Source organism: Meles meles, chromosome 4 (genome assembly GCF_922984935.1).
Source record: "Meles meles chromosome 4, mMelMel3.1 paternal haplotype, whole genome shotgun sequence".
Classification (NCBI taxonomy): Eukaryota; Metazoa; Chordata; class Mammalia; order Carnivora; family Mustelidae; genus Meles; species Meles meles.
This window is the reverse complement of record NC_060069.1, coordinates 55,133,937-55,147,153: the sequence shown is the minus strand read 5'-3', so window position 1 is coordinate 55,147,153 and position 13,217 is coordinate 55,133,937. Positions and strand designations below refer to the sequence as shown.

The 13,217-nt window shown below is 50.9% G+C and overlaps 1 protein-coding gene across 2 annotated transcripts; it reads left to right on the top strand.

The window, feature by feature from the left end:
- Positions 1–3,560: 3,560 nt before the first annotated feature.
- On the top strand, positions 3,561–12,701 carry AP2M1 (adaptor related protein complex 2 subunit mu 1). Of its 2 annotated transcripts, XM_046001830.1 has the most exons (12): positions 3,561–3,681; positions 5,718–5,834; positions 7,690–7,955; positions 8,708–8,790; positions 9,197–9,202; positions 9,399–9,534; positions 9,631–9,772; positions 10,273–10,392; positions 10,499–10,634; positions 10,726–10,823; positions 11,322–11,433; positions 12,094–12,701. In XM_046001830.1, the coding sequence occupies exons 2-12, from the start codon at positions 5,761–5,763 to the stop codon at positions 12,226–12,228; spliced, it is 1,308 nt and encodes a 435-aa protein (XP_045857786.1). In that variant the 5' UTR covers positions 3,561–3,681; positions 5,718–5,760; the 3' UTR covers positions 12,229–12,701. The 2 variants fall into 2 exon arrangements, with proteins under 2 accessions (XP_045857786.1, XP_045857787.1); XM_046001831.1 differs by lacking the exon at positions 9,197–9,202.
- The last annotated feature ends 516 nt before the right edge of the window (positions 12,702–13,217 follow it).

Genomic DNA, 13,217 nt, shown 5'->3' with positions numbered 1-13,217 from the left:
TCACCCCATACACCCTTCCCTGATTTCACAATCACAGAAAAAGGTTGGGCAAGGGACTTCTGGGACTCCTACTAAAGTGCCAGGTTTTATTTTTTACCTTAGTCTCCAGCTGAAGCAAATCATGACTTTCTCTTTAAACCTCTTCTATAAATTCTTCTGGCTCACCTAGCCATCCATATTTTTAGGATTGGGGTGTCAAGAGTAGGATTAAGTCTTAAGCTCCAGGCTTTGGGGCAAACTAGGGTAGGGACATTTTTGGCATTCATTCATTTAACCAATACTTCCTGGGGTTTTTGGTGACCAAGGGCTGTGTTAGAAGCATGACTCAGTCTTTCCTGCCTTCTAGGAGCTCTAGGTTTGCTCCCAATCCAGGCCATGGCTTTCTCTAGCCACCACTACAGGGCTGCCTCCCTACTTTTCCTTTTCTGACTCTGCCATGTTCAACTCCACTATTGCTCATGTTCAACTTCACTACTGCTCATGCCTTCAGTGTTGGTGCTCCCAGTGTTCCCTCTTTGGTTCACTTCTCTTTCCTCTATGTTTACTTCCCAAATGATATCATCTATCCTGATGTCCTCAATTGTCCCTGATATGCTGGTGATTCTAAAACGCATATCTCCAGCCACAATTTCCCTCCAAATCTGAGATCTGCATTATCACCCACTGGACATCAACATGGACATATCCATATGGACTCAACTCATTTCCCCCATCAAGTATGTTCCTGAATTCCAATCCTGGTGATCTTTACCACACTCTACATAGACACACCAGCTAGGAACATGTATGGGTTTAGATTCCTCCTCATATCTTACGAGTCAGCGTATCATATCATTCCACTCCAAAAATCTTTCTTAAATATGGTCCTTCCTCTCCCCTCTGCCTCTACTCTAATTCACAGGAGCATGGTATTTGAAGTCAGGTTGTTCTGGGTTTGAATTCCAGCTCTACTACTTTTTGGTTTCATGATAAGAGAGTTATTTAATCTCTCTGAGCCTCAATTCCCTCATATGTAAAATGATGATAATAATACCTACCTCACAGGGTTGTTGTGAGGATTTAAATTCGATATTGTACGAAAAGTGCCTAGCACAGTGCCTGGCACACAGTAGAATAGGTGCTCAATAAATGGTAGCTATTATTATTATTATTATTATTATTATTATTTGCTCTAAATTGATAGGATATTACTGGAGATAAAGCTTTTGGAAAGGTAGCAGTGAAGCTTTGAATGCTGGTTCAAGAATTAGAACTGCCCATATTCGATAACTTAATGGATTCACACTGTGACCACCATTTGAAGGAGAGCAGATCCTCATCCTGCCACATCCTGGCTTGTAGCAGGAGGATGCTGGGACAGTAGGTTTGCGACCAGGTTTGCCCTTTTTTGCCCTTCCTCCCATGATAGGCTCAGCAGCAGTGAAGGCAGCAGGGCATCTCCCCCTACAGAAAGAGCTAACAGATTTTCTTTAGGTCCTGCAAAAGTCAAGTAGGCCTTTCATGTCTGAGGGTTTGTGCTGTCTCTTCTCAGCTTGGATGTGAAGATTAACTCTGTTCATCAGAGAGGGGATTTCAAATTCTGTGTCCAGTTAAATTAAACCTGCCAATGGTGGGCACCTGGGTGGCTAAGTCAGTTAAGCATCTGGCTTCAGCTCAGATCATGATCCCAGGTTCCTGGGACTGAGTCCTGCATGGAGCTCCCTGCTCAGTGGGGAGTCTGCTTCTCCCTCTACCCTTCCCCCTGTTCATGCTTTCTCTCTCTCCCTCTCAATAAATAAATAAAACCTTTAAAAAATAAATAAGAGTAAATGGCTATCAGACACATGAAAAAATGTTCATCATCACTAGCCATCAGGGAGATTCAAATTAAAACTGCATTGAGGTACCAGCTGACACCAGTTAGAATGGCCAAAATTAGCAAGACAGGAAACAACATGTGTTGGAGAGGATGTGGAGAAAGGGGAACCCTTTTACACTGTTGGTGGGAATGCAAGTTGGTGCAGCCACTTTGGAGAACAGTGTGGAGACTCCTGAAGAAATTAAGAATAGAGCTTCCCTATGACCCTGCAATTGCACTGCTGGGTATTTACCCCAAAGATACAGATGTAGTGAAAAGAAGAGCCATCTGTACCCCAATGTTTATTGCAGGAATGGCCACGGTCGCCAAACTGTGGAAAGAACCAAGATGTCCTTCAACGGATGAATGGATAAGGAAGATGTGGTCCATATACACAATGGAGTATTATGCCTCCATCAGAAAGGATGAATACCCAACTTTTGTAGCAACATGGACGGGACTGGAAGAGATTATGCTGAGCGAAATAAGTCAAGCAGAGAGAGTCAAGTATCATATGGTCTCACTTATTTGTGGAGCATAACAAAGAACACGGTGGACATGGGGAGATGGAGAGGAGAGGGAGTTGAGGGAAACTGGAACGGGAGATGAACCATGAGAGACTATGGACTCTGAAAAACAACCAGAGGGTTTTGAAGGGGCGGGGGTGGGGGGGGTGGGGGGGTGGGAGGTTGAGGAACCAGGTGGTGGGTAATAGGGAGGGCACGTACTGCATTGAGCACTGGGTGTGGTGCAAAAACAATGAACAATGTCACGCTGAAAATAAATAAATAAATAAATAAGAGTAAATAAATAAACTTGCCAACGGTTTTTAAAGCAACATATATGCTGTCACTAGAAGGCACAGAGGTCACATACGTATAAATAGCTGGGATAGAACATACATTCTTGAAAAGATTTGGCTAGTGTTTTTTTTTTTTTTAAGATTTTATTTATTTATTTGACAGACAGAGATCACAAGTAGGCAGAGAGGCAGGCAGAGAGAGAGGAATGGAAGCAGGCTCCCTGCTAGGCAGAGAGCCCCACGTGGGCCTCGATTCCAGGATCCTGGGATCATGACCCCAGCCAAAGGCAGAGGCTTTGACCCACTGAGCCACCCAGGCGCCCCAAGATTTGGCTAGTTTCTTACAAGTATTTTCCTCCTCACTCCCTGCCCTTTTACTTGGGTCTGGATCCCTGGGAAAGGGCTCATGTCTGGAACAACTATTTGATGAAAAACTCTTGGGAAAATCAGAAGTGGTGTTAGAAAGCAGGAAATTCAGTACAAACACTTCTGCCAAGTCGTGTGTGTGTGTGTGTGTGTGTGTGTGTGTAAAGTGAGCACAGCCAGTCCTCGGACTCCTGAGACAGAAAAGGCCTGCAGCAATCTAAGGCTTAACAGATGGGCTTCAACAAATGGCATTAATCCTCTGAAGCTGTCTTAAACACTGAAATAGGAACAGGATGGATTGCAGACTACAATTCCCAGAATGCTCAGTGGGGAAAATAAAGTCAGTGGAGCGGCATATGATGGGATGTGTATTCCGCGAAAGGCTGGATAAGGCCCCTCCTATCCCTACTCACCGCACTCCTACCCCTCTGAAGGCTGTCGGTAGTTGTAGTTTTACTGAACCTAGAAGGCTTAAAATTGCAAGGGAGAAGGTCGAAGGGCCTGACGGGATATGTAGTCTGCGCGTCCGCCGGCCGCGCACGCGCAACTGTGTTCGGGGCGGGGCCGCGGCACTGCGGTGAAAGCCGAGGCAGCGGGCTGGCGAGCAGGGGGCGGGCGGACATCTTGGGTTCTGGAGAGTGGCCGGGCGGGCCGAGTAGGGGGCCGCGGACACCAGGTAAGCTCCGGATATGGCCAAGGGTGAGGGAGTACGCCTACCTCGCTGCCCAGCTTTGCCCTTCCTTGCGCTGCGCTATGCGGAAAGCTGCCCACACCGGGGAGTGGCCTCAGCCTTCAGATCTTGAGGGAGCTGACGGCGGGGCGGGGGCGCCCGGGGCGCGGTTGCAGGACGGGCAAGGAGCGGCGCCCTCCACCTGACCCTTTCGGCGCCTCCCGGGAGAGGGAGACTTACTGGAATCCTGTCAGAGCGGGAACGCTGCACGGCGCCCCCCTACCCGGGATCGTGACAACCCCCCTGCTCCTTTGCGCCTCTTCCTCTCAGCGCAAGGACAATTCCTCGTTCCCTAGGACAGTGACACCCCCTTGTGCCGCCTCCCTGGACTGTGACAAGCTTCCCACCCAGCGGCACCCCCTCCCCCCAGTTGAGTGACACCCCGCGGCTCTTCTTCCTCAGGCCTGTGACAGCCCCCGCACCCCCGTGGAGCCATTTTTTTCCCGCGATGTCTTCCTCCCCAGGGAGAAAAGCCCACCACCCGCTCATGCCTCTACGCTTGAACCCCAAAGCAGTAGTTACGCAGCCCCAACTTTCCCTTATTCACCACTGTCAGGCTCTACCTGCTGTTTTTCCTCTTCAAAGGCTTGACCTTTGCCACACTGGAAACCCCTTCGTGCAGATGTAACGCTCCCCCACCCCCCACCCCAGGCCTTTGCTGCTGCAGCCTCACCTGAAGTAGACCGCCCGGCTGTTTCTACCAGTCTTTCCCCTTAACTCAGTATTCCCTTCTTGTCCCAGGCCCCACCTCTGCTCCTGTGGTGCTCTGATGTCCCTACCACTTGATACCTGTGAACTTGCTTCTTTGCCCAGGGCTCTCCCTCCATTTTGCGTATCTTCTCTCAGCCTCTTTGGGACGAGGGGTGAAATGTATCCACCACCACCTTGAGAGCCTCTCACTGAGTTTTGGAGACCCTGATGGCCACAGTAATTGGTTTTATTTTCCAGTTTAGAAAAGTCTGCTACTCTCTCTGCCCTGTAAAATTCATAGCAGAGCTAATTTAGGAAATCTAGAATTAAATTAACCCTTTTTCTCCGTGCAAACACTCTAAGTTAGTTTGACCCAAATAATTTGGGTAATTCACGTATTCCACTCCTTGCTTGTAGGTACTCAGACCAGAAATGAGTTATGTCATGGGTCTGGAATCATAGAATTTCAGCTGGGTTGATCTCTTCGTTTTATGAATCTGTACCCCTACCCCCTTATTTTTTATTGCATTTGGGAGCTGAGAGGGATCCTCCCTTTTTGAAAGGGAGGTGGTTAAAAATAACTAATAAGCAGCTTGGGTCATTGAAGTGTAGCCTGCCAGGGCTGGGGCCTTTCTACTCTGCTCTTTTGCCTGCTTATCTGACTGCCTGGGATTGGTTGGAGCCTGGGTTGGAGTCAGGGCCTAAGGCCTCCCTTCTCTCCTCCCCACGCCCTGCACACCCTTTCCTGGAATGTTTAAACTTCTGTGAATTAGAGAGCCGCAGGTTCAGGCCCAGCCGTCTTCTCAGAAGGGTTGTGGAGCCTGAGAGACCGGGTACTCCTAAAGCTGTGCCTGGGGGGCCCAGGCCTGAACCAAGTGGAGTAATTCCTACCGCCATTCCTGCAGCCGCAGGCAAGCCTTCACAGTGACTCACCGGCCTGAGTCTGAGTGAGAGTCTGCACAGGAAGGGGCCAAAAAGGATCTGTGCTGAGCTCAGCACTGTGAAGAGGGGGAGGGGGCTACCCTCTGGGCTCAGCCCCAGAAATGGGAGGATCAAAATGGTCTTAGAATCCTGGGCCCAAGTCCCTCTCCATTTCTTTTCTCCTTTCCAGTGTCAGATAAACAGGAACTGGAGCCTGGCTAAGGGGAGGGGCATGCCTGGGGAGGACTTCAGGGTCACTTACTGGAGGGTTGAGTCAGGAAAAAAAGCCCAGCTAGTGACCTGCACAGCCCCACAGGGGATGTTGGCAGAGGTTCTCAGGCCTTCCCTTACCCTGCCTCCGCCTGTCCTAGGTCTGTTCTCAGAGCGATGGGCCTTGGAGACTGAGCTGCCGCCATGATTGGAGGCTTATTCATCTATAATCACAAGGGGGAGGTGCTCATCTCCCGGGTCTACCGAGATGACATCGGGTGAGTCCCCTGGCTGAACCAGCTGTGCCCCCACCCTTCATCCTCCTTCCCAGCATGCAAGAGCAGGTCTGTTCCTACCAGAGACTTGACTTAGGCCACCCCACCCCTTGCTGCATCCTTGAAGCCCGGCTAATACAGCCTGGTTCCCATTAAGTCTGGTGGTATTGGCCTGGCAATAGGCGGGACCTGTGGAATCGTGTGGCCTTCACAGTCTTAGGAACTCCTGCCCTTCCTGCCTTCTGTTTCCCTTAGTGACAGACCTAGTTGCTGGAGATGAGTGCTTTTGCCCTGGCAAATTAATTCCTCCTTTGAGGAGATGGGAGATCTTTCTCCAGGGGGTAAAATTAGTGGCCAGGCGAGTGGTACTAGTCCATATAAGTCTCAGAAGCCCTTCACATGGTGAGAGCCTTCACTGAATTCTTCTGAAAGCCTCTGCAGGCCCCCAGATCCTCTCCCACTCCCTTTCTTGGGAGGAGGCAGGCTGCTGACTCAGCTGTTTTCAATTCCTCTGGGCCACTCCTAGAAGAGAGGTTGTGAGCAAGCCTGAGGCACTCTCAGGGTCACTGAGGGATGGGCAGGGAGGCCATGCAGCCCTTTCTGGCCTATCAGTAGACCTGGAAGAGCTCCTTGTTCTGGGTCCCTCAGACCTTAACAAGGAGGCACAGCCTGCCTTCTCATTCTGCCCCACCCTGCATGCCACTGTTCTTTCCTCAGGGAGTGGACACATCCTAGCCTCAGCAGCTCTAATGAGATTAGGCTCCTCTGGTTTGTGCTGCCCTGTTTTTCTTCCTTTAAGAGCTTAGGACAGATAGTTATAGAATGGGCCTGCTGCAGTGCCCTAGCTCCTTGGCTCCCAGCTCCATGGCTAATGGGCTGGCCTGGCCTTTGTGGCTGTTTGTCCATTGGCTGGTGGTGGGCATGAACTAGAGTTGTGGGAGTGCCTGGCTTCCCTGAACCTGGCTGGCTGTACCCATCTGCACCCTCTCCTGCCCTGGATGAACCTGCTTAAGCCAGGGCACATACTGTCTTGCGTGCCTTGCTGTGCTTTCCACCCCTTGCCTGTTGCTCGTCTGCTTCCACCTCATGGTGTGTGCTGCCTGCCCCAGTGTGTTGTGTGTCTAATCCTCTCTCTCGTTGCTGTCACTCTCCTCTTCTTGCTGGCGTCATTTCTCTCATCCCATCTCATTGGCTGCCGTAGCAATAGGTAAGCAGCCTATCAAGCTGCCACCCAGGCACAAGTGGGTGGGGGGCCCTGCCCCCCATCATTGTTTTCTTCATCTGTTTTCATTCCCTGAACTCGTCCTGGAATTGGACCCTGGACAGGAATTAATGGCCCAGCTCCATGGCCCCTTGGTGCCTTTTCCTCGGTAGATTAAAACCTTCTCTGAAGTCATGCTGGCTTTGTCTCACTTCTGGAAGAGCCAGGCCTCCCCACTGGTAGGATCACAAGTGGAAGAACTGAAGAAGGAGCAGGGTATCTTTCTAATTTGGGCCTGGAGCTTACTGAGAAACTAGAGAGGTGGCAGCTGGGAAATTGGGGCCAGGTCTGGGAGTCAGGAATATACCTCCTTAAGCCTAATGGACTTCACTTTATTAGCGGTATGCCTGTCCTGTCATTCCCACCTGATTTCCCTATCTTTGGTGGCTTTCAGACACCAGCTCTGCTCTGGCCCTACTCCCGTGCCTCTGCTGGGAGCCGCAGGGGAACTGCCCCAGCGGTTTAGGCCTTGGCGTCAGAGTACATGTCAGACTTAAGCAGTGAATGGGGAAAAGGTTGTTAACAGCTGTGGTTAACATCCCCATGGAGGGAGGTTTGACGGGGTGCTGAGCAGCCCCTGTGTACCCTTTTCCTCAGGAGGAATGCAGTGGATGCCTTTCGGGTCAATGTTATCCACGCCCGGCAGCAGGTGCGCAGCCCCGTCACCAACATCGCTCGCACCAGTTTCTTCCATGTTAAGCGGTCCAACATCTGGTTGGCAGCTGTCACCAAGCAGAATGTCAATGCTGCCATGGTCTTCGAATTCCTCTATAAGATGTGTGACGTAATGGCTGCCTACTTTGGCAAGATCAGCGAAGAGAACATCAAGAACAATTTTGTGCTCATATATGAGCTGCTGGATGGTGAGGCTGGGAGGGTGGTGGGCCTAGGGTGGGGACGGACCTGATGGGGCCTATCCTGGACGTAGGGAGCACGTGTGAGGTTCCCTCCAGTGTCCTGTGAACTTACTGACAGTCTGGTCTTTTGAGCCCTGAGAAGGCCAGTCTAAATTCAGCCTTAAAGGCTGCTCTGAAGTAGAACACAGAAATACGCTAGTGAGTGGAGGTGGGGAAAGGGGGTAGGGGACTAAAAGATATTTCAGGGGGCTAGGAATCTAACTGGGGGGGGGGGGGTTGGTAGCTGAGCCTCCTGCAGTTAAGCACATTTCCCTCTTACTTTTGTGGTTTGGACCTTAGTTCACTGAGTGTCCTTCCAACTTTCTGTCTCATCAGCTACCTCAGAGCCTGAAGGACAGTGAGATATTACTGACTTCTGGGGTTGCATTATCTCTGTTCCTCTGTAGGGTATGATTAAAGGGAACAGTCTTTCCATCTTCCCAGAGTCTGTTTTCTAAGGTCTCAGTGCTTCTTGATCTCTCACACACTGCCTTGAGATTCTTCTGATTTTCTCTGTGAAATAAATCTGATGTTTTAAGTATGTTTTCTTATGGAGCACAAATCCCACAGTAAATGCTACAAAGCCAGAGGACATTGCCGCAGATGATCCCATGGTCTTCTAGAGCTGTGCTGGCCAGATATGTCCAGGCCAGGGGAGGGACTGGACTGAAGGAGCCTTCGGTTTTTTCCAGGGGGTGATGGTTCCCTTCCTTTTGCAGAGATCCTGGACTTTGGCTATCCACAGAATTCAGAGACAGGCGCACTGAAAACCTTCATCACCCAGCAGGGTATCAAGAGCCAGGTACTCAGTGGGATGGCCACAGCAAGGGTGGGGCCCATCTACCTTGAGCATCCCCCTCACAGCTTTGTCCCAGATGACTCAAGAGCCTGCCTCTGACAGGAAGTGCTGGCTTGAGCCCTCTACCGTGATTGCAGGCCTATTTTGCCACATGTGGCCCTCCACCCTAGGAGCAGCCGACTCAGCATCTCTGTTACTGGGAATACACTTCAAGCAGTTTCCTTCTGCACTGGGGGAAGGAAGGGTGTGGGCTGCCCTGGTGGCCTGGTGTTCCTCAGAAGGGGAGAGTGTGGGCCCTCCTCTGGGGTCCAGATCTTATAGCTGCCTTCTCCTCCTTTTCTGCCTGCCTCTTCCCGTCTGTGCTCCCCTACTGCTCCTGCGGGCATCACATTGGCCCTTTGGCCTCCAGCATCAGGTAAGCGGTTCCCTCAGCTTCACCTTTACAGCTTTCTTCAGGCCCTGCCACATGGAGCTCATGGGGACGATGAGTTATTGGCGGTGTGGGGGGACTGGAAGGGAGGAGGGATGAGAGTGGAGTGGAGATAGAGACAGGGTCATTGAAGGTGGAGAGGAATGAGGCCATTCATGTTTTTCTCTGTCACCCCATATAGACAAAAGAAGAGCAATCACAGATCACCAGCCAGGTGACCGGGCAGATCGGCTGGCGGCGGGAGGGCATCAAGTACCGCCGGAATGAGCTCTTCTTAGACGTGCTGGAGAGTGTGAACCTCCTCATGTCCCCCCAGGGTGAGAGCCCGCTTGTGATGAGCCAGAGGGGCTGGGTCAGGGCAGCACTCTTGTCCTAACTCACATGTTCCCTTGTGTCTGTCTGTCTGTCACCAGGGCAGGTGCTGAGCGCCCATGTGTCAGGCCGGGTGGTGATGAAGAGCTACCTGAGTGGCATGCCTGAGTGCAAGTTTGGGATGAACGACAAGATTGTCATTGAGAAACAAGGCAAAGGCACAGCTGATGAAACCAGCAAGAGGTGCCTGAGCGGGATTGCTGGTGGGAGAGGGTGGACCTTCAAGGGCTGAGCGGGGCTTGGTCTATCACAGATTCCTTCAAGATAGCATTTCTGCAGTAATGCAGACTCCCTCTTCCCAAGGGGGTGCTTGCCTGGTTCCTCTTGACATCTGTGCTTACGAGAGATGAGAAGATTGTCCTCATCCTACTTCAAGAATAGACCCCTTTGTTTGATCCCCAGGGCTGAGACTCTTCTATACGTATTGATGGCCTCCCATTGTGCCTGAAACCTCTGGGTCCCAAGCCACAGAGTTCTCCAGAGATGAGCTTGCAAAGCTCCCACTCTCTGTAAATCAGCACCAGGGACCCCTGAGTCAGAAAGCTGCATTCTGGTAGCTTTCCAGTCTGTAGTGCAGGCCTCATCCAGGATGTGGCAGCCTTTGGGGGTGGGATAGCCTCCCAGCCAACCCTCTCCTGCCACTCTCCTGTACCAACGAGGAGACCTTCTGCCCCTGCTCGCAGTGGGAAGCAATCAATTGCCATCGATGACTGCACCTTCCACCAGTGTGTGCGACTCAGCAAGTTTGACTCTGAACGCAGCATCAGCTTCATCCCACCTGATGGAGAGTTTGAGCTAATGAGGTACCACTGGGGTGTGAGGAGGCAGGGGGTGCTGCTGGCCAAAAGAAATGGGGTAGAGGGAGGAGGACAGGCTCTGCTGTGCCAACCTTGCTCCCAACCCCTAAAGGTATCGTACCACCAAGGACATCATCCTTCCTTTCCGGGTGATCCCACTAGTGCGAGAAGTGGGACGCACCAAGCTGGAGGTCAAGGTGGTCATCAAGTCCAATTTCAAGCCCTCATTACTGGCTCAGAAGATTGAGGTGAGAACAAGGGACTTGGGGAGGAAGCAGCGCTGTCTCTGGGTATAAAAGCAGCTGATGTCAGGGCTTGACAGAGCTCCCTCACTTGTAGGTGAGGATCCCAACCCCACTGAACACAAGTGGGGTACAGGTGATCTGCATGAAGGGGAAGGCCAAGTACAAGGCCAGCGAGAACGCCATTGTGTGGAAGTGAGTCTCCTTGATGAGGCCACTACAGGTCTCGAGATGCCTTGTACCCCTTTTAAGTTTTAGCTTCATTTTCTTGAGCGAGAGAGAGAGTGAGTGTGTTGTGTGTGTGGGGGGGGGGGGTGCCTGTCTTTTTCCAGGAGCCTCTGCTTAATGCTGTCACCCCTATACTTCTGTGTGAATGTGTACACGCCCGCATTTGAGTGCATGCATGCATTTATCGGAATGCTCCATGTTTTCCCCTGGAATATTTCTGTGAACTATCAGTGGATAGCATGCTTGTGTATTTAAGCTAAAACTGCAGCCCACAGTGCTAAAGGAATAGCAGGCCCAAGGTTCCATTGCAAGTGCTTAGCAGGGCCTTCCCCATACTGTTTGTCCTGGCACCTCCCACATGTTCCTCAGTTTCCTTGTCCGTACCCCTCCAAAAAGGCACCCTCCACCTTAAAACTCCTCCAAGCTATCAGGGGCACTTACTGCTTACTGCCCCTCTGTTCCCAGGATCAAACGCATGGCAGGCATGAAGGAATCACAGATCAGCGCTGAGATTGAACTTCTGCCCACCAATGACAAGAAGAAATGGGCTCGACCCCCCATTTCCATGAACTTTGAGGTATGGCAAAGGAGAGGCCTTAGAGCCATGGCAGGGTGTGCTAAGAAAGATCTTAGGATTGTTCAGGTCAAATTCTGCACCTTACTACCTGCAGATGAGACCTAGGGAGGGGAAATGATTTAATTCATAGACCCATTCCTTCCGCCTTCAGGCCTCTTACTAGAAATTGCTATTCACACTGATAAAAATCTTTGACTTCTAAAGCTTGTCATAAAAACAATTTTTTGGAAAAATTTAGATTGAATACCAAATAAGACACAAAGTTTATCTACAAACAGGAGAATGGGCTGACTTTGCTTTATGCATGTTAGACATAAAATTTTCTCCACCTTATTTTTTAAGCCCGTATTATTGAGCAGGATCAGTGTGTTCTACAGTGGGTCTTTGGTTGCTGCCACCTGCTGATTAAAGGAATTGAATCAAGTTATCACAGGCAGGGTCTGATTTCAAACCCAAGTGGTTATTCTAAGTTCCTCTTGGATATGCTTTCTTCTTTAGTAACCTCTTAAGACCCTTCTTAAGCTTCCCCCAGCTTCTTTCAGGACCCCAATCATTCAGACACCTGTAGTAGAGATGAAGTAGGTCAGGGCTACAGAACTTCCCAGAGGAGAGTAGCTGGGAGAGGAAGACCATCCCTAACTGGAGCTGTCCCTTACCCAGGTGCCATTCGCACCCTCTGGCCTCAAGGTGCGCTACTTGAAGGTGTTTGAACCGAAGCTGAACTACAGCGACCATGATGTCATCAAATGGGTGCGCTACATTGGCCGCAGTGGCATTTATGAGACCCGCTGCTAGCTGTCTAGTAGCAGCTAGCCTGCCTCCCCACCCGCCCTTTTCCGTGGGTCTGGGTGCCCTGGGCCACCACACTTCAGTGTCTCCTCCCTCCTGCTTTGCTGCCTTCCCTTTGCACCAGCCCCTGAGTCTAGGTCTGGACCAACCACATTGCGAGCGGGACTGGTGGAGCAGTCCCTGGGCTCCCTGGGCAGGGTGGTTTCTGGGGCTCCTACTCCACCATCCATCTGTCTGCCCTGGCCCATGCCAGGCTCTCTGTTTTGTGACCAAAGCCAGGTGGGCTCCCTTTCCTCCCCTCCCCTGTGGCCACATCTCTCTGGAGTGGAAGGGTTGGCTGCCCCTCACCTCGGAGCTCCCCCAAAGGCCAGTAACGGATCCCCAGCCCTCAATCCCTACTCTGCTTTGGGATAGTGTGAGCTTCATTTTGTACACGTGTGACTTTGTCCAGTTATAAACCCAATAAACTGTAGAGCGGAGTTGCTAAGTGTTAATGCGGGAGCTCAATGGGGAGGGGGACTGATGGGATTGCTCTTCCCAAATCTCATGCTGCCTGTGTGAGTAGAACTTTATATTCTGAACTCTCTTAAGGCTTTTCTGTTGTGTTGTGCTGATTGTTAGGCCCTTCAAGGTTACCCAAGCCCTTATCCTGACTGGTGTTACCCCAGGTCTCCCCAAAACACAACCTCAAGGGCAAGCAGCTTCACCTGATCCCAATTCCCTGAGGGTAGAGATTCTTCCCTAGTTCAGTTTTAGCTTTAGGCAGGTATTTTCTAATTAACAGAGATTAAGCAAGGTTTACTTTTGGATTTTTCCTCCATCTCAAGCAACTGACCTCAGTTCTCCTCTTCCCAATTACCCAGGCTTCCCAAACATTGGTGAGTGGATGATAAAAGGAATTCTTTTCTATAACCTCCCCTCTCCAAAGAATCTTGTGATGAGCTTGTCCTTGAGGGGAGTATTCTATACCCTGCAGGTGTGTTGGAGCAGATACA